At 40.5% G+C, this 25,503-nt stretch overlaps 1 protein-coding gene across 2 annotated transcripts; it reads right to left on the reverse strand.

Annotated features, from left to right (window-relative positions):
- Positions 1–226: 226 nt before the first annotated feature.
- tbc1d5 (TBC1 domain family, member 5) lies at positions 227–23,469 on the reverse strand. Of its 2 annotated transcripts, XM_008296743.1 has the most exons (23): positions 23,373–23,469; positions 17,560–17,604; positions 16,995–17,113; positions 16,142–16,199; positions 15,868–15,976; positions 15,551–15,640; positions 14,689–14,763; positions 13,306–13,373; positions 13,109–13,211; positions 12,566–12,654; positions 12,369–12,419; positions 12,189–12,258; positions 10,472–10,644; positions 10,236–10,378; positions 9,390–9,496; positions 6,589–6,674; positions 5,245–5,561; positions 4,968–5,030; positions 3,489–3,697; positions 3,182–3,281; positions 2,517–2,596; positions 2,167–2,424; positions 227–1,575 (listed from the first exon to the last, which is right to left on the reverse strand). In XM_008296743.1, the coding sequence occupies exons 3-23, from the start codon at positions 17,092–17,094 to the stop codon at positions 1,255–1,257; spliced, it is 2,670 nt and encodes an 889-aa protein (XP_008294965.1). In that variant the 5' UTR covers positions 17,095–17,113; positions 17,560–17,604; positions 23,373–23,469; the 3' UTR covers positions 227–1,254. The 2 variants fall into 2 exon arrangements, with proteins under 2 accessions (XP_008294965.1, XP_008294966.1); XM_008296744.1 differs by lacking the exon at positions 4,968–5,030.
- Positions 23,470–25,503: the final 2,034 nt, after the last annotated feature.

A 25,503-nucleotide genomic window follows, 5' to 3' on the forward strand; every position in this document is an offset into this window, starting at 1 on the left:
GACCCTAATAAGGACCAAATTATCTGCAAACAACAGCGACTAAATGGATCTTGTTTAGAGACTGTTGCCTCAAATGCTGTTTCTGAAGTCAAGAGTAGAATTTGTTTGTATGAAAAAATAATGTATTACACAGCAGCATTGTATACCAACTCTGAGAACAGATACACAAACATTTACCTCAGTGTCAGAACAGCTAATAAAGCATCCCACAATCAGACAGCAGAACTTCATTGTGTAGCAAGAGCAATGTAGTTTTATTGGTCTAAGGTTAATTATGCTGAATGGGCAGCTCGAGGGACATTCTTTGTGTGCTGCTTTACATCATTTTCACAAAACACGAGAACAACTGTAATGTGAGAAACAAAAACTGTCAATTACCACATTTAAAATGTCCACATTTGAATCAATTTAAAAAAAAAAAAAAACAAAGGAAAAACAGACATCCTTGATAATTTAATAACTTTTATCTGGGAAATTAAAAGTCTAAAGTGTTAAAAATATTTCCTTTAAAACAAAAAAGAAAAACTAACAAAAAAAAGAATAAGATCACAGAGTTAGGTTTTGTTTGGCTAAGAGAAGAATTATGGTCTGAGGCACTGGTTCAGGAGGGGGAGAAAGCTGCCCTCGACGACTGACACGAGGACGTCATCCTTCTTTCTGTTGAGCATCAGAGAAGAGAGCTTCCTCTGTAAGGACGCAGACAGACACGCAGACGTAACGCAGGCAGAGGTATGGCCAAATCTCCACATTCAGAAGAAAGTATCACACTCCCGATCAGTACAGTCAGAGGAGAGAGAGACCTCCCCTGAAGGTAAATTGCAGTTTAAGGTCCAACTCTTTAGAGTAATCATGTAGTGACAGGGTAAGCAGTTCAATGGCACCCTCTCTCTGTAGAGCAGGGAACTACGATAAAACATCTTGAGCGACAAGTGAGGTTGGATGGGAGCCACGAAAGGCCCAACGCAATGAGGAGACAGGCATTGGGTAGATGAGACAGCATACAGCATCAGCTCAGACAGGACTGAAGTGGCACAGATGACAGTTAAAGAGACAGAATATAAGGTACTTGTGACTCCGAGTGTCACAGTCCACATGTGCAATTTTAAAGTTGACGGCAGTTTCGGCGGCGCGCCACCAAAAACCGCAGATTCCCCTCTCTGATTCCAAGTCAGTTTTCTTTTTATCAGACCCCCCTGAATGGGGATATGAAACAGCACAGGTACAAGAGAAGGAGAAGAGGGGCGATTCGCTCATTCACAGGTCGTTCGGGTTAACGATGGTAAAGTCAGAGTCCTTGCTGTGGGTGGAGCCCTCGTCCGGACTGGAGGAGCCCGAGGTGGTGCCGGCCATCAGGGGGTCGTGGAAAGTCCCGACGGCGCCCTCTGGCTCCAGTCGCACCATGCCGCGCCCTCGCCTGATGGGAGGAGTGCGCTCAGAGGCGGCCCTTCCTCCTCTTTCTCCTCCTCCTCCTCCTCCATCTCTACCGCCTCCTCCCTCAGCCTGCAGGTCTCCATCCTGGGACACGAGGATGTAGTCGTCCCAGTTCTTACCCTCTGAGCCGAGCGAAGACGCCACCTGCGCACATGAGATGTAGATGGGTAAAAGTTGTTCACAGGGGACAAACATGTATAACCTACAGCTGCTGCTTTTTCAGCCCTAAACCTCAATGTATTTTAAACTGAATGGAGCCGGTGACTGAGCATTTTAATGATGAAATTGCTGTATTATATGTTTTATTCCCAGTGAGACAGATTTAGTGTCACATGGCCTAATCCTGGAAACAACACAATGCAGGTACAGACAGTGGATCCGTCTGAACGCAGGATATAACTTGCAGTCATCAAAATGATCAGATTTAAATGTACTGAATCGCGGATCAAAAGGTCAAACAATTACACCAGGCAGCTGAAAACCAATCCTGTCTGAACTGGGCATTAAAATTTAGTTAATACCTGGTATAAAAGGACTGATGTACTTCTATCCAGAATGTTTCTTGTCTGAAGAGGAGCTTTTACGCTCAAACGTCACCATGAGGTGGTAGTTAAATACATTTTTTTGCAAGCACTAATACACATGTTGATATATCTATTTCTGTACAGTGTCTAGAATTCAAAACATGGATGTGAAGGCTTGTGGTATATTTTTTGCAGATGATCGACTATTAACCTGTTGCTCAGGGGGAGTCATCGCCTGCTCCTCTTCCTCTTTCTCGTCCATGCTCACGCTCCCGTCCAGATCAGAGTCTCGGCTCGGCCTGCTGTTTCCTCGCTGTTGGTGGTCACTATGGTGATTGTTGGTGTTTAGATCGGTTTCAGCAGCTGCTGTGGAGGTGTAGTGATCATCAGCGATGGTGATCTCTTCGTTCTCCTCAGCCTCCAGCTGGCTCTGGTTGAAGCGCAGTGCCCCCTTAAGGATGTCTTTAATCTGTCAGGATGAAGGAAGACCAAGATAAAGTGAGTATGATTACAAAAAAAGAAGCCCACTTATCTGTGCACACTTTCAGCATCAGCTCATACCTGTTTGAGTCCAGCCAGCGACACCAGGACTTCATCCTCTTTCTCCAGGTGTTCTTGGAGAATCACTTCTTGGATTTTACCTGTGGAGAAATAATTATTAGTCACTGAGTTATGTAACCACCCACAAAATGATTCATTCCTCTAAGGGTAAAAATTCCCCCACTGGCTGAATGAATAATTGAAATGACTCAGAATGAGGAGAGCAAAATCATTTCCTCCTTGCTATCTACACTGCATTGCATTACACTGACAATGTTCGTCTGTGATGATCTAGGTGTAAAATAACAACAACAAAAAAAGAAGACAAAGGAAAAACACACAATTGAGCAACAAATTGTAGCAGTTGCACTTGTTTAAATGCATTGTAATGGTAGACAAACCTAAAATATGCATGTGTGCAAACAAAAAAGCAATAATAAAAAAAAGGGAATGCGATGATACAATGAAACAGTGAATAAATGAAACCTGTGATTTGGATAAAATAAATAAACAATAGTAGACATAAAGTAAGAAATGCAGTTGTTAGTATCTAATCGTTTTCTCATACAATCCTAAACACTCTAATAGTATTTAGGTAAGAATGCTGGATCAACCTACAGCAGGATTGGTTTTCATACTAATAATAAAACATGGTGACTTGACCATCTGTAGCTGAATGAACTCACAGATGTGCGTATTCATCATCTTGGCACAGTACTTGCTCATGGCCTCCAGGTCATTGATCTGGCCCTGAAGGAAAGATACCTGGGCTTCCAGATCCTCCTCCTGTAGATATCACACACACACACACATACCAGGAGATAATAAAGTTAAAGGGAAACCTGCAGTGAAGGGATTAAGGTTGAAGCTGTGACAGGAGATCAAAAAGTGAGATAAACAAAGAACCAAAAAGACTCGAAGACATGCAGACAGCCTGACCAGAGGAGAAGAGATGAAAGGTTATCGGAACAGACAGCAGGTCGAACAGCTCACCGTCTCTTTCTTGCCCATGGTCTTGCTGTGGGACCGAGAGCGAGTGATGTTGAAGAAAGAGTCTTTCTTGGTGGCGGAGAGGGGAGGAGAGGAAGTGCTGACATCGCTCCCTCTGGAGAGGGGAAGAGGCGGGGAGGCGGTGGACTGAGCCCGCCCACCGGAGAGGCTTTCTATGCTGGGGGAGGAGCTGACTGTCCTGGAGCTTTGGCCTAAAGGAGCGACAGAAAGACGGAGGGAGGCAGAGGACAGACAGGACAAGAGATTAGAAGAGCCACGGAGGAAAAACTGCATTCGAATCTTATTTGCATTTACAACTGCAAAGTTTAGATATTTGATAAGACGGTGTTCGACATAAAATCCAGCTTTTACTTGCTATTTCCAAAGCTAAAATTTGTAAGCAGGGTTTGGAAATAAAGATTTTTGTATATGTCAAACTGCGGCTCAAGCTTACAGAAGAAGCATAATCCTATTAATGTTGCTAAATGCTGTTGAAGTTAAGTTCTTTGAGTATCTAATAGTATTTAAATAAGGAGAAGATGATTTGGGAAAGAATGTGAAACAGGAGAGTGCCACTGGAATAATCAGACTCTTCTAGTGATAAATTATAATCAAGAAATTGTTGAATAGAAGAAAGTGGGAACAAATTGATTAATTAAATTTGCATTTAAATGATGCATTGAAAAACATATATAAATGAGCCAATTAATAATTATACAATCCTTCTGCTTTTAAATGATAAATTAAAGAGTGCATTTTAAAGAAAAAAAAAAAACTGTTGAGCTTTTATTTTTTGTTACTCCATCTACTAATGAATCTTCTTGTCATATTCCATTTCCCAGAGTTTACAGTTTCCATTTTATGATCCCTCTTAACTAATGTAAAGATATGCAGCTCTCTGCCAACCCACAGAGCAGCAGCAGGAGCTCTGATAGGCCAGCTGTTAGCGGCTGACAGGAGTCATATGAAGATTCACACGAATCAGAGCTCCTGCTGCTGCTCTATGACTGATGATCATTAATGCATCATTTAAATGCAAAAGCAAATAATCAATTCGCAAGATTGATTCGCTGTTAGTCTACAATTATTAAGTAGACAAAACATTTTCTTTGCATTATTCTTTGTCAGTGCAAAGAAAATGGGCAAACTTGCCAGCACACACAACAAATCAATATTTAGAGCTATTGTCATATAGAAACAAAGCACAACCAGGTGACAAGTTCTGCATGTTCAAAGCAACACTATCAGCAGAGTTCTGGGCTCCACTGCTGCAGCAAGCTGTGACCTCCCTCTGCTGGCCAGAGCTCAGTATCACATGCAGCGCTTATTAATGTCTGTTTGCTGTAATATAAACCTAACTAGCACCGGAAGCACACGAACAAACAACGAGCAACACACATGCTGAGACATGCAATGGCTGTGAGAGACGCATGAACAAATAGGGGGGCATGTCACACAAGCGGTTGCCATGGTAGCAGTTACCTTGTGTGTCAGTGAGAGTCTGTGCTGGGAGAGACACCTGAGACACTCCACCAGAAACTCCATCTAACAGACAGGAGAGTCAAAGCTGATGCTGCCACAACCACACAAACCAATGGCTGAAGACATTCACATCATCAGTGTTAAACTGCACATGCAAATAATTCACCGGTTACAAAACGGCCAACAAAAACGCTGATTAGTGGATGGAGGGTGAGCTGTGTTGTGTGCAACGTGGCTAATCTGGAGCAGTTCTTTGCGTTTGTGTCCTGCTGCTCACCTTTGCTGAGGTGGACAGGCATGCTTTCCGACTTGAGCAGGCGGTAGTGCTGAGTCTGGGCCTGGCCCTGGATCTGGCTCTGGGTCTGCGCTGGGGCGGGTGGCTCAGCCAGTGGGTGCGCCAGGACGGGAGCAGGCGCCGAGGCAGGGGACGTGGACGAGGACGAGGAGGAAGAAGAGTGCACCTCGCTGTTGATTGGGGAAATGCCACTGGATGTACCCGACATGGCCGGAGCGATGAGTTTCCTGCCAAAGTTCAGCAAGCTGCTGGAGACCTTGTTGATGTTGAGGGGAGCGGCTTTCGCACTGGAACCAGACCTGGCAAGGTATAGACAACAGTAAAGATAATAAAAAGAATAACAAAAGAGAAAAACACAGGCGCCTCAGGATGATTCGCAGGAACAGTCTTTTGTTTTGGCCTGTTTAAGACCAATAAACTGAGTGCTTAGTTACCATTATCCAAACCATATACTGGCATTAACACTTCCTTAAGGGAGCCAGTTATTTGTATTTTACGAGATTCCAAAATCAAATTTAACTTGCAGAAACTTGAAATTACCTTGATTAGTTAATTCCTCACAGTGAACTGAGCACATACATTTTCTGTGTATATTGGAAGTGGAAGCACTAGGGCTGCATAATGAACTCTCCAAAAAGTAAGCTGAGAGTTCACTGAGGCTCTCCAAAGGAACAGAACTTCAGAGTTCTGTTATCAGAAAATCAGTCTAAGAAAAATGACAACGAATAAACGTTCATGCTTTAAAAGTAGTAGTAGATAGTTTGAAGTCGACTGACTCGGTCGAATAATCAGATTTTCTGGGGGGTAAGACTTCACAATCAAATGAAAGGTAACACCAAGTACTTTACAGGATAAAAGGAATAAAAATGTACTTTAAAAACTAATGCCTACACCCACCCCTCATAAACACTATGTTAGAAATGAAGGACACAATAAAACAGAAACTTAGGAAGAGAGGGAACGTAATGAAATGAAGGCAGGTTTTAAAACTAACTCGAGAAACTTGAAGTAAAAATGCAGAGGTTAGTGAACCAACACTGCATTCAACCTATTACAGATGCATTTCAGGTATTAAGTATTAAGCATGTCAAGCTATATTTTGGCAAATATATGCATGGATGAAACATATAAATGGATGGTGGAGTTTTTTTTTTAGTTCTTATGTGTTTTTTTTTTCCACTGTGAAAACTGCTAAAGATTGAAATCTGTTGCAGTCACGATGAATTCAAATGGACTACTGCCTCTGTCACTAGCAGTTGAATGAAGGTACAAACTTTTTACATCTATGTTTGTATGTCAGAGAGGATAGCCGTGTCTGTGTTTTACCGTGTCTTGTTCATCAGGTCAGCTCCTCGTGTTTTGTAGTAATCCAGGTTCTGCTGAAACTGGTAGTTCACAGGGCGTGGATTGTTCTACAGAAACAGGGACGACACAAACAACTTTTAGAGTTGGCAAATTCACAAGTCAGAAAAAGTGTCTCTGCTGTGCGTGATAAACAAGTAACACGAGAGTAAATCTAAAATCTGTGTCAACGGATGACTACGTCAACAACAAATATGTGTGTTTCTGAGTCAGTACTTATGAGCAACAAGCCTCAATCCTGCCCCCTCTTCCTCTGTTATCAGGGATGATGCCCCCCCCCCAGGTGTAAATAAGATGTGGACGTGGTGCGACATGGTCATTCACCTTGGGGAAACACTGTCATGTTGGATCAGCACTTTCCTGAATTTTCATTCGAGAAGATTAGTGGACAAGAGTGTGGTGAGCTGTAGTGTTTGGGCGTACAGGTCAGTGAATTTGGAAGAGGGACAAAAGATAATTTGTACGAAGACAGTGAGGTGTTAGTAAGGTCAAAGAACTGCTGCTGTCAGATTTAACTTGCGTACACAGTGAGAACTGGCTTGCGTGTAAAGATAAAAGGAAAAATGTGAATCTTCTGCTTATGAAAAGACTTAATGAAACAAGTATACAATAGGAAAAGTATTCGCACAGCTGGAAGATGCTAGAAAAAAATACCAGCTCTCCTTTAGCTTGTGAATACTTGTATTCTGTTTCAGGTATTTTAGACATTAGCAGAAGTTCTCAAGGTATCAACAGCTGCTTCTGTTTTCACTCTCACCGTCTTACAGTTACAATGGCCTAACTTTTCAAACACATTGCTGCAAGAGGAAGCAGCAACAACAATTAGGGAGTGTCATTTCGGGAACTAAAATGTTTAGGGTTTTTTTACAGACTTGGGACAGGAATTTTCCTCCTGAACACGGGGGCATTTCAGAGTTTTCAGCTGTGTTCATAATCATAACTGTGGTCTAGAGAAAAAGTGAACAACCATAACACACAGGGCACAAGGTCTCAAAAACAGACATTTATAACCCTAAAGCAAATCTGGGTTACATGCAAAGTCTGAAAAGGAAGACATAACACTAAAAAAGCAGTTTGTTACAAGAGGAAATGCTTCGAGCTGGCTGTAGACACACACCATGTAAAGCTTGGGTGCATTTGAAACTGCCTACACAGGTTTGTTAGAAATCCTGTTTCGACTTTGATTTACCAACTTAAGCTTGAGCAACTTAGGTATTACATCGGAGCAAATATTGAGCAAAAACAATTTCTTTCAACTTGTAATGAACAAAAAACTAGAAAGATTTTCCGCCTGGTTGCCACCTTAGAGCCTGCACTTACTGAACATATAGTGTAACATCAATTAGAATAATAATAAACTGAGTGCCGGATAAGATCAGCGACCCTGAATGAGGTGAACATCTGAGTATAGCTTCCCTTTAGCAGCAGTGTGACACAGTTGAATCATTCATGAGACCAGAGTAAACGGCACTATGAGAAGCAGCTCTATTACAGATGAGAGTGCCCACAGGGTTGTACTAACTGGACGGCTGCGGGGAATGTCGCATGGTTGCTAAAAAGGTTGGAGTTCACAGAAGAACAGTCAAAAAATGGATATTCTTTGATGTTGGATACAGCTATGAGCCATACAGTTACCACAAAGTTTTGCGAGTAAAGTTGCACCTGTGCAGGTAGTCGGCAGCAGCCAGAAACCGGGATAAGATGTATAAAAGCAACAGTATTTCCATTTCTTTTGGAGCATCTCATAACCAGGATACTCAAGTTGATGTAGGTACAGTCAGTCCCATACAAGACACAGCTGTTTCAGGAATACAGTAAATGAAATCACTCAGTGACTGACCGCTGGCTTCAAATAAACGCCTGATTTGTGTTTTTACCTCAACACACATAACAAAAAAAAGTCTGTGTCTTGCTTTTCTGCATTTTCTAACTCTTGTAAATATATTTTCATTTGTACATGGAAGTGTGGTCAGCCGTGGTGTGAATGTATTGGTCACTGCGTGCTTCATATTTGCTTTCAGTAAACAGTCCAACAGCATGAGCTATCTATGACTGTCTAAACGTCACAGATATTTTTTTAAAATGTCACAGGTTTAAGATTAAAATCAAATTAATGGATTACAAAAACAAATGCCCGATTATTACATGCAAATATTAAACCTGTACTAGTATAAATCTGTGCAGCTTCCTTTCTATTAACTGCAATGAGCGCTTCACTGATTGCACCTGTGTTTCATGTCTTTACTGTCAGTGTCTGGAAATCACTAATGTGCTACCACTCAAGTGTGAGGAAGTGAAACAGCTGCTGCCAAATTTAACTTCACTTTTTTGCACCCAAGTACTTTTTTCACGGTGCCACAATACTACGGGACATTTTTGGTCTACGCTACGTGACTGTTGCTCGACAGATTTCAGTCCACTTGTTTGTTTGTGGGAAAGCGCTTCACTTCTGCAAATCGCCTACTTCCTATGCAAGAAAACAAGACTAATCCTTTTGTTAACGTGTCATATCCTCTGCAGCATTCACGGATTAAAAGAAGTGGGAGTAGGTATAGTGAGTCCAATTCCAAGCTCTTTTGTTCCTGTTTTCATTTTATGATTTCTCTTTTTCATTTTAACTGGTGAGCTGTTACACGCCAGGACTTCCAGGAACATTGAAGAGTAACAAAGACAAACAATATGACGAAACTACGTAACTGCTGCTCGTGGTAACATAAAGCACAAGAAGTCTTCTAATTATTTATGTTAGCACGATGTTAACTTACTTTGGGATCTCGGAGGAACAGAGCCTTTTGCAGCAAAGCATTGATGTCTCCTAATGGAGGGTAGTGCATTAGCAGGCCCAAGCAGGTCTGGAAGTTACTAGCAATGACTGAAAAAGAAAAACAGAATTAACTAGAATCTCCAAAATTTAAATCTGGTAACAGTCAGTGTGTGCTGCTTTAACACATCAAAAGGACACAAGCTGTTGGGACCCTTCTAGCAGGGGACAATCCACCCACACTCGAGATCACTATGCTCCCTGTTCAACTCATCTGTTATGAAATGCACTCTATATTCTAAAAATAAATAAATAGATAAATCATTCATTTGCGCAATGCAAGTGTTTCCATCAATCTGTCCTTTTAGAATATCTCTCAGACAAGCAGCTCTCTGATTAACAGCGTACTCATTATTCTGGGGACATATAGCTGTAACAGTGCTACACGGCTGCAATGAACAATATCCAAATAAGTTCAGTAATTAGAACTTTGATTCAGGTTTTCATTAAAATCTTGCATGTTAAACCTGCTCAAAATGCAGACTGAAAGAAAACGACACATTCATCTGCACTTGGTTGATTGGCATCTGTCATTTAGCTGCATGGATTCTTATTAGAAGACAGGGAGGATGTTAACTAACATCAGACCTTAAACTACAACCCTTCTTTGCATGAATGGCGGAAAAAAAAAAAAAAAGAGACTGTTTTCTATTTAGAGCACCATGACTCCATCTGATTAAATGAGGCGGAGTAAATCACATTCTTCCAGTTAAGTGTGTCTTATGAAATTACATGCTACAAAGACAACACATGGCATTATTGGATTATTTAAGTAATAAATGGAGCGTACGAGCGTCTCGGATGTAGAGCAGCATGGCCACAAAGATGTAGTCCACCAGGTCCAGAGTGATGCTGTCAGCAAACAGGGCATCCCACACCACCAGCAGGTCCTGAAGAGGAAACTCTCGGCCAAACAGCAGACGAACCCACCGGCTGTAGAGACACAGACAAACGGGGTAAAAGTGCATTTGTGTGCAGCTGTGAGCCAAGAAAACAATCAGACGAGCTTAAGGTGTGAATACTAACATGCCGTAGATTTGAGGGGCGATCTCCAGCCGGTTGAGGTGCATGTGCAGTTCTATGTCATGCTTTTTCACCAGCTGGTCTTGGATACGGTTGACTTTGGTCACTATGGCAACAGACGGCCCTGAGTCCTGGGGCCGAGCAAATGGGATGCTGGTCAGCATCTCTTCCTTACCCTGGGGGAGAAAATGATTACATGACTGTCATATCGTGACATAAACATCAATCAGCAGCATCTGTGTCCGTCTGACTGACAAACATTCAACACATAAGCTGATAAGGTGCAATCATTTCTTTTTTTAGAAGGTGTCCAAATGTTTGTCAGAGTTTGCAGGTTTTTGCTGTTTGATATAAAGATTATAACTATATCAAATCTTATATTTATAAAGTTTATGGTTGACCTCTTTTCCTGCAGTAGACATTTAATAAATGTACACAGAGTAATTACCTTTCTGTATAGTAGTTTATATTGTTAGTGGCAGCTGGATTCAAATTGCCAACAGAGCACCTGGGATTTATGAGAAACAATGCAGTACATAATCCAATTTTATTTCATTGCCTCACTGTTTACTGTCCTACTATGGGAGCAACAGCGAAGATTAATCAGGTTACGACTGGTGCAAACCCAACATTTCCTAACGCTGCTAGTATACATTAAAAACACACATTTAAAGGGACACTTGGTGGCTTTTATTGTGCAACGGTCACAAGAAATATGTTAGTTTCAGTCAGTTATATTTACATTGCCCTATATTGAAAATAGCATGCTTGCCTTGAGAAGCTTTACAGTTTCCTGGATTTGTGTTGTAATCTGATTAGGATATTTCATTTCTCTTGAATCAAAACGACACATTTACTTCGTCAGTGACTGTGATCCATCAACAATTCCTCTATATGACAAGACAGTGATCATTTTGCACACTTTGACAATGGATCAGTTTACATACTACAGTCAGAAACAAGAAAAGCTACAGTGAGCTGACAGATGAAGAGTTTAAGGCAACAGGCTGCACACCTCCAATCATTGTGTAAGGAAAACATATTTACAGAGCTCTGATATGGAGAAGCTTTCATGTTGTGTGCAGCATGAAATCAGACAGTGGTAGGACTGAACGATTTGGATAAAAACTTCTAACAGTGATTTGTCAGTCAGATATTCCAATTTGATTTGCACTATAAATTCAATAATCGCTGTGTAATAGATTAAAGATGTGCGATGGAGCACAACCAAAGGAGATACCATCAAAAGTGTGACGGTTACACAAGGGGGACGGCATGAATTTGTAAAACCATTGACATGACATTTTAAAAACAGAGTCAAACACACTGCAAAGCGTATATCCTGGATTGTTCTTGCAATTTACTAATTGAATTGTTTCAAATCACAGCTGTGATTTACAATTGATTATTGTTCCGCTCTAGATAGCAGCTCCTGATTTCTTTATGAAAAATAACATGAATCTGTATGAGTGCAAAACACAGACACCAGACAGAGGTCCGGTTGCTCAATGTGTATTTGCGACAGTATGAAACTGCACTTGCTGTTACCAAGGTAACCACTTGTGTCACCCAAATCAACTTTTACTAGAATCTTTAGGATTATAACTTTGAGTGTTATTATCATGCCATGTCATGCCTTTGTGACAACTGAAGGATGTTGTGTTACACTGCAAAACTAATAATTGTAATTAAAAGGCCCAAAGCATTTTGTGACACCGACCTTCCTCACTTCCCTCTCAAAGCTGGAGAACCACGGCTCTGCTGTCTCCATCAGCTGTGAGAACATGGCACTATAGACAGAGGAGCGTAAGTTTAGGGAGGAGGAAAAACATTTTCAGTTATAGTAAGTAAAGAAATCTCTCAATTTGAACACTTATTTGTCTGATATTAGCGTACTCACTAGGCATCATGCTCAAGGTACACTGGGTTCAGCAGACACTTCATCTCCTCGCTGGCAAAAAAAAAAAAAAGAAAAAAATAAAAAAGGTTATGTTGGCTTCAGATGAGAGCACCAGCTCCTGACACAGTGGCAGGTCTAAAGGTGTTAATGGCACCTAAAGGGTGACAGATTCTGTTTCATGGTGAGCGCAAACTGACCTGGGGCTGGCCGTCTCACTGGCATGCTGGAAGGCTTGATGGTCACAGTGCAGCACAAACACTATGGGAGCCAGCAGCTCATGCATCCCCTACAGAAAAAGAAAAACAGACAGCAGCAGAGGGAGGTTAAGACGTATAAGGGCGGCGGGAGAGAGAAAATATGGTTCATTTGTGGTCAGTCTTTCTTTAATAGTGATGCACGAGGTTTCTAATCCGTGATGACAGGTTTAATTTAGATATTGTTAGCCACTGCTCGGCCACGTGTCACTTCCATTTTGCAAAAAAGATGCTGTACTGGCCATCTATTCATTCACTGGCACCTGTTAGAGACGCTGATAATGATTAGGTTACAAAGGCATTTTGTTCTTCTGTCTGAGCTCATCGGACACTGTCAAGTCCACACCCGCACACATGCCTAGATTATCAACACTATGGCTCTGTGAGAAAAGCCACCCAGAGGAAGAAGGACCCATTTTGAAATAAGCAAAGACGTACAACTTTCAGCTTTAAACTCAGTTAATGTGCTGTGATGTGTGACCGTACCTGCTTATACAGTAACTGTTCGTTTTCTCTGGCGTAACAGAAGAGAATGTCCGTCAGCTTGGTCCTCACATCCTCGTCCTGGAAGTAACGGATCTCCGGGAATCTTATTCAAATAAAAAATAAAAACAGATACCAAAGGGTTATTTACTTCATGTTGATAGCTGAAAACAAATACACAGAGTGACAGAGATACTCACGTCCTCAGCACGTCCTGCTTGATCATCCCCTTCAGCTCTTTATCCTGGAAGAACTTGTTCCACAGGCTCTGAGCAGGACAAGAAAAAATAGTCAGAAATCTGAAGGATTTGGAGCTGAAGTAATGACTGTGCTGCTACATTAATTAAGAACAATGACAGTTTAGTGACTAAATGATTTTTTTTCCCACCCAAAATCCATCCATCAACAGAAGACAGATCAGAAAGTCTTTTTAAATAACACAATTAAAAAGCTCTTTCTAAAACTTTTTTTTAAACAATAATTTAACCAACTCAACTGTCTAGTCCAGACTTTGATTAATTACTAAATGCCAGAAATTCTAATTGCTGAAGTATCAGACCACTTTGGTGGAATTCAACAGCAGTTTGTGCAGAAACTGATCTAAAACTTCAGAACAGTTTCCTAAAAACCAAATATGTGATTTGGGACTAATTAAAAGATAAATAGAGATAAAGGTCTCAGGCTGCTATCTGAGTTTGGGGCCAGTTTAACGGTCTTTAAAAAAAATTCTCCATATAAACCGAAGTCAATATTCATTTATTACTGGAAACTTCTTTCATATGTATTGAATTGTTTGCTTGTGTGCCAAGAGATTTTAGATTTTGCATGTTCTGTCGACCATCTGTGCTGACTGAAAACCTTGACTAAAAAAAAATTACGCTATCAATTACTTAGACTTAATTAAAGAGAAGCATGCTCACTGAACACTGACTCTATTTTCTCTGTAACTACTATCAGATTACACGGCACATTCTAAAAAACAGACCAAGACATTTTTATGACTTTACTGCTAAAGTAGTATGAGTTTTCCCATGCCAGCCAATAAGGGCTCTTTGTTGCCTCTCTACCATTTTTAGTGTAGCTTTTTCTAAGTGTCATCACTCAGTAAGATGAAGAATAAATATGATAATAATATCATGCCTTATTTATATACCACTTTTCTTAACAAAGTAAGCAAGTACTTAATAAAGAAGAACATCCAGTAAGTAACAGAGATCATAAAAATGAATGAAGATCATAAAAACAAGCAGAGATCGTAAAACAGAAGGGAAACCAGATAGGGACAATAAAACACAGCCAAAAATAAAAACATCCCAAAATGCTTTCTGATAAAAGAAGAAACAAATAAAGATTACAGGAAAAAATTAAATAAGCTTTTGAATATTTTACAAAAATATTTTGTAAGTTGCTTCAATTAACATTAAATCTGTGGCTTAATATTGAGCAACAAAAAATTACTGAGAAGACACATTTTGAAGGGAATGTACAAGGGTCACATTTTACTGAGTGATGAAAACAAAAATGGAGAAAAGCACTGCACACAGAGCCTTATTTAGAACTCAAACAAACAAGTTCACACTCACCCCCTCATCCTGGGACAGTGGGTTGTTGACCACCAAGTCCTGCTGGCCTGCAGCTTTGCGAGGGTTTGTGATGTGCTGTGACAAAAACATAATGTACAGTCATCATTTACGGCCTCTGACATAAAAGGATCAGTTGCAAATATTAAAAATAAAGAAATAATAAACACAAAGTAAATAAAAACAAAGCTCACTTGTTAAGGATCGAGAAAATCCTTGGATTTGTTGGGTTTTGTGAACATTTAGGGCAAAAACTTCCGCTTCAAATTCATCAGGTTCATCTCCATAATTGCTAATGCTGTAGGGTTTTTGCCTTAATATTTATATTAGTTATGTTAAGTTTTGGAATTTATAATACCTCAGGGATCTGGCTGCATTATTGCATTAGTTAGGTTGTTCTCCATAATTATTAACATTATAGGGTCTCGGCCTTACATGTATTATAGTCAGGTAAAGTAGAATTATATATATTTTTTGTAAGATTTTTGTCCTTAAAGTCCATGTAAATTACTCAGAAAAACAATTCCCACCATAAATAACACTACAGGGTCTTAACCTCTATATCTAAACTTGCTAGGATAATCTGTAAAGCCAGTCACACACTGTTTTTACTGGAGAGCACTTTGCGGCAATGGCTGCTGTTTTACATGTGCTATATAAAAAACACTGACTTACTTCCTCAAAGGCTGCACTGCTAAAAAATGCATGACCATGTTGTGAGCACTGTCCTTAACTGTGGCAGAGTGTGTATAGCTTCAAGTTCTAGTTTGTGTAAAAAGAAATTCTGTGGTAGTTTAAACAAAATGCTCCCTATGATCAAAGCCTCATCATAGCGGAAAAAATGGCCACAGAAAGGCGCTCTCACCGTCTCTTTGATCTTCTCATACTGGGCTCGCAGCTCCTTGGTCTTGTTGATCCACTGCCCCTTATCTTCTGGAAGAGCCTCCAGGTACAACTGCAGAGACACAGTGCACAGGTGAGTCCATTCTACCCTGACAAGCATTCCTCTCTCAGAACACACAAACTTTCAAAGCTAAATATTAGGCATCTATTTGTACCAAAAAAAAAAAAAAAAAAAAAGGCCTGCAAGCTGCCAGAACCGCACCACTTCCTGTGGCAGGGAATTTGCCAAAGCCCCTTTAATCAAACTCGATAGGACTGCTTGATCCATCTGGCAGTTACCTTCCAGCACACGCTCCGAAAGCGGCTGCTCCTCAGTCGACCGTTGATGCCTGCCTGCCGGATCCTGGCCAGGTAATTACTGTTGAGGAACAAGTCGTCCCATTCTTTCCTGCACAGGGGAGGGGAGGCAGAGGATGAGGAGATTTATGAGCTTCTCAACCCAAATTGGGCACAGCGTTCCATCTAAAGTGTCATCCAGCAGCAAGCTACGAGACTTGAGCGGTGAGTTAAACCAGAAGCCGACAACACAACCACAAAAGAAGGAAAAACTCACCTGTATGAGAGGAAGGTTGACTGAGGCTGTGAGTAAGCGCTGCTGTCAAGAGATCCTCCTGATGAAACAGACACAACCACAAGGGGGAGATGTGAGCAACAAGTGAGTGAAAGTGGGAATCAATCATTTCTAAAGCTTGCGCAACCATAAAAAAACACACCTTTAACAACTACTATAACAAAAAACTGGCCTTTTTTTTTTTTTTACTGTTTCCAAATGACTCATCAATATTTTTTTGGGAGCTCCTTTTACAAACCATGCAGTCGAGCAAAAAAACGGCCAGAAGCAGGGAAAGCAATGACAGAAAGTAAAGCGCCATACTCCTCTTCCTCTTTATTGGCGGTAATAAGTCTAATTTGGCCCTCAGGTGAACATGCATTCAAGTCGGAAAGCTGTCTATCAACATTAGTTACAGGAGTAGATCATTCCACAGGGACACTCAGTATGAATATTCATCAGTTCCACAACATGCCAGCCCCCAACATTTTCTCTCTCCCGCACGTAAACATAAAAACACCCTCAGCCCGGGGGTGTTGCCAGCCCCGTCTGTGACTCACGCTTCAGTCAGCTCAGAATCTTGTTTCTTATCATTTCCATTATAAACCTCAACTTATCATGGCTATATTTTTTAATCTGCGCCTTGTCTATTGGTCTGAGCAGCTGTTAGGGTGTCCGTTACTAGGTATAATCCATCTTCAGAAGGGGCTGATGGGAGTACTTTCACAGAATGATTCAACAAACTATCTAGAGTCCGTTTCTGTAAAATGGACCAAGTAGCCAAACGGTACATTATGATACAGATCTAGGTCACAGGAAAAGGGGTTTGAAAAGTTGTCACAGAGAGTTGACGTACTGCTGCGATTCTTGTTAAAATTGTGAAGCGGGTCAAAGCCCGTCTCCTGCTGCTCGTCAGTCTGGAGTGGGTGACGGGTCTCGAAATTGGGGTGCTGCATGACCGCGACCCAGCTGGACCTGGAGAATGAGATAGTAGGGCAGAGAGAAACAGAAAAAAAAAGGGGAGAGAACCAGAATTAAATTACAGAGTATTGCAATATTACAGATAATACAACACTAACATAAGAGATAAAAAAAAAATAGCTACAAATACTGAGACAACTACCAGAACTACCAGTTACTCTTTGAACACTTTTTTCTATCACACGCATAACTTTTGAACTCCGTAAATTCCTGGTGATAAAGCACAGATTTCTTCTAAACTGATTAACCTCCGATGACAAGCCTACAAACATTCAATCAGAAACTGCTGACATGCATCTTCTTTACTGACTTTTCTTGGCCTGTAGCTGACCCTAACCTCTGACCCTTCCATGTAACCGTGCAGGCAAAATCAGTAAATTTTCTCTGCTGATCATTAACAAACACTGCACACCCTCGAACCGTTTGATCTCAATACTTACTGCCACAGCCTCGTGATTCTCCTCAGTCAGAAGAAAAAGTAGATTCTGCAAGAAGAAAGAAGAAAAAACGAAACTTAACACCTTCAGCACAAGGAGAGACAAAGGACAAAGCTGGTGAAGGGCCAAAAAATACGCAGTGTATTAAAAGTCAACACAACAGCTGCAGAAAGGGATGAAAGACAACTTAAGAGAGGCTGACAAAAGAAATGTTGTATGCTAATACACCGTGGAGTACTTTGACCTGACGTGCCTTTAAACACAATGTAGCTTCAAAAATCAAGGAAGTAGACGATAGTAAAACCCCTGGTTTATTTGTAGACTAGTATTTACATAAAGCGCTGATATCAAATTCAATAGAAAACATAGCAATAAGAATTAAACTGGGATATATATTGAACAAATTAAGAAACATTCATAAGAGTATTAGAAAACCTAACAGACAATTTGGGCTATACTTGTGATATTCCACATGATGATCAAACAAAGGGCTACAGTATATCCTCCTGTCAGATTTATCACAACTTCACAGCATAAAATAAAACACTGACAGTGATTACAGTCAGTGAAGAATGGCCGAAATTAACAAGAAGCACTTGAGCTGCATGATGTTCCACTGTGCTCAATGTGATATATTGAACATAACTAGCAAAGCTAATGAGGTCATTAAGAAGGCAAATTAATGCATTAATTAAATATTCTACTGTCAACAGACTTGTCTTCACATAGCACATAGACAGCAGTGCTTCTGAAATAATTAAGGAAATGTAGTTTCTAGAAAATCGGCTGTTCCTCATAAATGCAAATATATGTGGCGCTGTGCTTTAAAATGTAATCACATTATCTAGCACTGCGGGGGGGTTAATGTACTGGTGTTGAGTAATATGTGTCGGTACACACAGAATATTCTGCACAGTGGCAATAGGCAAAATATATAAAATCACATCATCAAGTAAGAGATAAAATGATTCAACATTTAATAACATGTGGACAAAAATCCACACAAAGCCAAAGATAGCACAGTCCTGGTTTACTGTAAATAACCAGGACAAATGCTTTGAGTTAGCGAGACGGAAAGTATGCACCAGTGAAGGAACCATTGGTCTAATGATCAGTTCATTATCAAAAAATTAATCAGCAATGATTCATGGTTTACTAACCATGCCGAACTGCAAACAAAGCACTACCCGAATGTCATTAACTGCTCTTCTCTGCTTTCAATATACACAGAACAGCCACGGCACTATAAACACCTGCCTAGTGTTGTGTAGGTCCCCTTTGTGCCAACAAAACAGCTCTGAGACAACGGCACAGGACCTCTTAGGTGTCCTGTGGTGTCTGATGCCAGGACACTGGCAGTGAAGCCTACCACTCCTGATTCATCCATCAGATGAAGTTTGGAGTCCAAGTCAACGCTTTGGGCTCTTTTTAAAAACTATTCAGCGAACAACTTAAAGGAAAAGACAGTGTGGCAGTGCACATGCTCATGCCCAGTGTTATCGTGGAAGTGCCTGAAGTGGTGTGTCTGGTTTGGAAATATGCTCAGGTCGTGGCACATGTCAATGTAATATTCACATGAACACCAGGACTCAGTTTCTTAGCAGAACATTATAGCGTAACAAGATGATCAATGTTATTCACTTCCCTTGTCAGTGGTTTTAATGTTGTGGTTTAAAATCGACTGCTTTGACAAAACAACTAATGTGAACAGTTGTAGAAGTCTCCAGAGGATATGAGGAACTGTGAGTGGCTTTATGGTTCCTCTTATTGACTTTCCACAGGCCAAACCATTCATTGATTAATCAAAACAATAGCAGCAACTAATTCCTTGCTGTGGCCCTAACAGTTACACCAGATATTAACACTGTACATTATGAGAGGTAATGAGGTAAATGTGTTCATTTGTACTGATTTGAAGTCACAATGACTCGTCGAGCAAGCATTAAATCATTTACAAAGACACACAAGATAAACATTCAAAGAAAAAATATGAATAAGATCCTGACCAGGTAAACCCTGTGCCAACTCGTCTCTGCCAAGTTCTGAGAAAAGTTTAACTTTCTCTGTGCGACATCACAATCTAGGTTAACCAATTCTGCCTCCGTTCTTTATCCGGCTTGGGATTATTCCATGTTTATGAATATGGTTAGCCTAATACACAGGCCTACAGAATAGCGCGCGCCCACAGAGCATTATGTTTTCTTTCACTTTATTAATTGTGGAAATAACACAACAAAGGCATCTCTTAAACCTATTAACCATGTGAATGAAACACTGCTCGATAAATTAGCTACACACGCCATCAAAATAGAAATTATTTCATATGCATAATGTATGTGCCTGTTTTCTTAGGACATCTGTTCTACTCAAAGACTAATGCTCTCCTTAAGTCAATGGGGGGGAGGTTTCTCCCTTCCCTCATAAAAACAACATTATCCCGTTAAATAATCGGAACTAATCCACAACTATAGGGAAAAACAGAGGAATGTTGTGAATAAGTATCTCCAATAATAGCCTGTTTTCTTACTTTTACTTTAGAAGATTGCCATGAAAGTTTTCAAGTCTCCTGAGTGACTACAAATATAAACAGAAGTCAGAATATTAATTCAGATTATCTGACAAAAATTTGCCTTGCACAAAGTCAAAGATATTTTGAGAAACATTTTTCCCTGCAGGCCTGCAGACGCATACAGTGCTTTGTCCCTTCTTTCCAAAAATAAAATGTCATTCTAAACTTTCAAAAGAGGCCTTTACAGATCACTCATTGCCTTGTGTTTCTTTGAGGAATCCTGTCTCATGTGCATCTGTGCAAGCCTTTGTGAGCGAGTGAAAGACGATGCGGGTAGAAGACTCGAGGCCTTGCCGTGTTAGCATAATTTTGCTTAAAGCGACTCTCCTCTTAGCCTTCTGCTGCTTCTTTCCAGAGTCGAACGTGAAATGACAGCCTAACTTTTGCTAAATAATAATCAAGGCAAATTAACTTCTGCATAATTTAATCCACAGCACCTGGAAACAACTCAATAATTCAAAACACGAATATTTCATGAAATAATCAAATCAATACATAATGAAATGCATAAATAAATCAACAGACAAATAACAGCGAGTCCATCTGTTCTGAGGTAGAAGATCTGTTCCTGGGATTTACTAGCAAAAACTTGGGACACTAAATCCAAACTGCAGCCATTACATCATCTTAAGTAGTCTTCTCAAGACTTTTTGCCTGTTGTCTTTCTCAGAGCTATCACCTCAAGCATGATTTCAGAGGAGAAATATTGATGCTTTGGATTGTGTGAAGCACACTGAAAGCAGTACCACACAGCCTTTTTTTAAAGCCTCTTCCCACAAAAGTCCTTATCAATCTGCACAACATAACATTTCACACTCACATTCAGTCTGAAAGTAATCACAAATATCACAGGATTTCAGCCTAGAACTCTCCCTACATTTCTTTGTTTTTCCAGTGGTCAAAACCAGAGAGCATCACATTCTTTACCATGAGAATATTTTAGAGCTGTGGAGCAGCTGAACACGACAAACGTAAGAGTGGGTCAACCACAGCAGTAACATCAATATATTCAAATTCAATTAGACTCTTCCTGAAAATTCTGAGACAGGTTTTGGTCTTGTATTGACTGGACAACCGCTCCCAAAAAGATCTCATGTTCATGTGCAGCTGTTATGGGGGAAAAAAAGCTCCAGGCTCACTGGTCTGAAGGCACAAAGGCTAAACTATTCCAAAACTAAACCCAGATTAGTCAGCTGTATTAAATGGTTTGGTGAAGTGCCTACAGAATTTCCATTAAAAGACATCTGACTGAATTACAACTGCTGCTTTGTTTTCAGCCCTGGGAGATGCTTACTATTATTTCTCATAATTGTCAAGACCTTTAAGAGTTTACAAATAACAGCAGCCATTAACTGAGACAGTCCACTAGTCTTCATCTCAGATCTACAATTGTCAGAGTAGTGGCAATAAATACAGAAGAAGAATCAGCTCATCGGCTCTTTAAAGGATGAATATTCAAAGAGGATTCAACGACCATTGATGAGAGGAGCCGTCACTGCCAGCTGCAGTGGAAGCGGCAGATTGTAGCTCAGTCAAAGTGAAGAAACACCCCAGCTAAACAAACTCACATGCCTCTACTTCAGCACACAGTGAGAGCTCAGGAGCCTTAACAGTCACATGCTCCACAAAAGACTGAGAACATGTTGGAAACTTAACCTTGGCAAAATACCATGAACTTGCTGGGTCTTGACTGATTCAATTACCAGAGACGAGATCTGACAGACATCTGTCTGTATCGAAGAACCAGAGCCGCGGTTTTTAACCTGGGGCTCGGTACACCCACGAGTCATGAGACAAATGTGAAAGGGACTTGTTCTTCCTCTAATCTTAGCTTCATTATTGCAAATTACTGGATAATCCTCTTTTTACAGGTCTCTTAATTTATTTTTTTAATTATTTTTTTTTTAAAGAGCAAACAAACAAACAAAAAAATCACTGCTTACCACTCATCCACATACGTAAGCATTGACAAGGGGCGGGAAGTAGCTGTGGGGTAAAAGATCACAAGAAAGCCTGGGAACTATTGCACTTGGGGAAGACCTATAGTGCAAGTCGAAGCAACCTTTTAACACTCTGTGCTTTGCAGGAACAGCAAGTACAGCACATTTTCCCAACACTGACCTTCAACCTATTTCCTCTCACTATACAAGTTAATGCAGATATTAGCAACACAGGCATCTCTACACAATGGGCAGTTGTGTTTCAGTAATGGGCCAGCATCAGTCCTTCCTACACTAAAAAGATATCTAAAGTATGGAATGAGTTTCATTGCCAAGTAAGTTTTCACATATGAGGAACCTGACTTTGTGTTTTTGTGCATTACAGTAAACACTAACATGCAAAAACTGCTTAAAAAAAAAAAGATAAAATGCAAGTCAAATCAGCAGCAAGTGTAGCAGTCCAAGGAATTATACAGGAAGTATGTAAAGTGAGCACATTATTTACCTGAGAATATGCAAGACAACCTAGTGCATGGTGTAAACAACACAGCCTTTGCTCTTCTTTTCTAATCCAAGAAGGATTTTTTGTTGTCCAAAATATCCTGCAGTGACTGTACTCTGCCTGCACATATATTTGCACCGTACAGGTTCTTGGCAGTGTGGAGAGGACACAGTGAAACCACGGAGGCAGGCAGGCAGCTGTTACTAAACCTCTGCATTGCCCTGAACTCATCACTAAACCTGTCATGCAGGGTTGGCCCAGCCCAAAGGAAGCGGCTTAAACACTCACTTAGAATCAACCAAGCAGCATTAAAAAAAAAAAAAAAGGTGTGGACGTGATATTTTAAAGCTAGCGTTGATAATGTCGCTATAATTTGGCGTAAAATGCGCAAAGAGTCCGTGTTTGATGCAGCACGGAGGGAGGCAGTCAGCGGGATTATGGAGGCGGACAGGGCAGGACGCCAAACAGCAGCTAAGCTAGCCTGTTAGCCTGTGCTAGCTAGCGACGCTAAACGGAGGCTAAAGCGGTTAAACACACTTACTACGGCATGTCGCGGCTGTCGGCGTTGTCTGAATGTGACCGGAGACGACAGAAGTGGCGGAGCTAACGTCAGCTAGCCCTGGCTGTTAGCGGGGGGAACCGACGCAGCGGCCTGCCGTTACTTCCGACACACACACACACACACACACCGTGAACCACGAGACCAAGTTATAACAAACACACGCGCGTGCACGGTGACACAACCGTGACCGGCAGCAGAGAGTGATTAGTCAGCGGGCACGGGCTCTCGGTGTTATTCAGATACCTGTTCGAATCACGCAGGAATCCTCATTCTGCTGTCGGAGTGTCTGCTGGTTTGTAAACAGCAGCGGGTCAGGCGGATGTGCCGAGAACCAGCTGACTGGTCATGTGACCCGACGACCGAGGAGGCTCATGATATGTGCAGGTGCTCGCTGCTGTTCTCTGCAGGCAAATTCTGTTTTTTTAATGTCAAGGTGAGGGGATTTGCAAAGTGCCACAAATAAATGTTTTAAATCTTGCACCGATGCTTTATTTAACTTGTTTGATCATAAGTTTTCCAGCAACGCCTGGAGTAGAGCCTCCTGCTGCAGGACATGTGTCAGACATGTTTGTAACTTTGCAATAAAAACCTCTAAATGAATCCTGCCACTATAACTTGATAGTTATTATGATTTGCTTTAGTTTTCGAGCTCTAACTTCTTAACTAGAAGGTCAGACAGTTCATTGGAGAGGTGATGGTGAGCTCAAAAAGTGTCCTGCAGGATGAGGATAAGCAGCAAAATAACTAAAATAAAATAGTTTTTGTAATGTTTAGAAGCAGGGATTGACAAATGTGTTAATCAGAGCAGTTTTTAACAATATTGTGTGTCTGCAGGAGAGGAAGCTGTAGTTTCACGACTGAAGGGTGTTTTGTTAGGTGACTAAAAACAAAACTGAGAGTCATCAGGTTTTACTGGCACAACAAGATCATAGTTTGCTTCTCTGTGTGCATGGTGGGGTAGAAAAAGAAACAGAATTTTCTTTCTTTTTACTTTTAAAATCTAATAGAATAGAATGTAATCATATTTGCTGTCATCTAGGTAGAATCATATTCGTAAAAACTCATTATTCACAAAGCCAAAGAGCTTGGGAAAGGTTTACAGAATGTGGTCCAAATTTAACCATCAGCCAAAGAATGAGGATCGTGTTAAGGATAGGTTACCAAGCCATAACCCAATAATCACTAAATAAGACAAAAGACACAGGACAAGCAAAAACCATCTGGTAGAAAAAAATTAAACTAAAGTCATAGTCACCACAAAGGATAAAAATAAGTGTGCTCTCTTAGTTATCCAATTTAATAGGTGGTGCTGAAGTAGAAATTAAAATATTGTCAGTTTTTAGAATAACACAAATTCCAACACAACCTTTATGAAATGCTTTAGTTTATTTATGTTTTACATATGTTTCATAAAAATTTTTTTTTTTTAACATTTATGCTTCCATGTTGATCAGCTGTTGCTTGTGATGTGTAGCCAATCACATGAGGCTGTGGACGCAACACCACAGTGAGACAAATGTTGAATACCGTAGTAAATAGTTGACCATACTTGTTTGACCCCTGCTTGTACCTGATTGGTAAAGCATAAAGCCAATCTAAGTGGTTTATTGCCTTTTGATAAAGCCTTTTGATAAAGCCTTTTGATAACGCCTTTTCTGAAAACGATACAGCTTTAACCACTTATTTCTTGTTAAGCTATAGTAGCTGTCAGGGCAAACCTCAGCTGAAGCATAATAGGATATACAGTGCTCATTCATTGCTCATTCATAATAATTAATTAGTTCAATCATAGATGTATCCCTGGAAGTTGTGGAAAGGACTTTCAAACAGGAGGACTTGGATGTCCAGATTGTCCACACAGAGCTTCATGGCTGACATGATGTACTGTATATCCTCTGCACTGTACCATAGCTTTTGTCCGTTTCATTGTCCCTCCTCAGCCACTAGACAGGCTCTGAAAAATAATGCTGAGATTACTCCAATCACTTGAGATTGCAAAGATAAAATTGCACAGTCGATTGCAAATTTAGTTACAATTTTATCAGCCCACAGACTGCGGTCCTTATTTGCATGAGAAAGGAAGCGTCATATTGTTGTGTGGAAGAATCTATATAGGAGGTAAGGGTCTGAATAAAGAAAAGAAAGAACCTAATATAGACAGAATGATAATGTTAATATGCATTGGTAAAGCACAAAGTTGTGCTGGATCACAGCACCAAGGAGAAATAAAACACATCATGAATAAGCAAGAACACCAAAGGGGCTGAACAACACGAGGGATAATTAAAACAGTTTTATGTAGACTTAATTACAGCGATTTCTGAGGTCAGCCAAGTCAAGTTTATCTGTGGAGCGCTTTTAACAAACAGCTTTA

The sequence above is a fragment of the Stegastes partitus genome, unplaced genomic scaffold (assembly GCF_000690725.1).
Source record: "Stegastes partitus isolate 25-593 unplaced genomic scaffold, Stegastes_partitus-1.0.2 Scaffold1150, whole genome shotgun sequence".
NCBI classification, from domain to species: Eukaryota; Metazoa; Chordata; class Actinopteri; family Pomacentridae; genus Stegastes; species Stegastes partitus.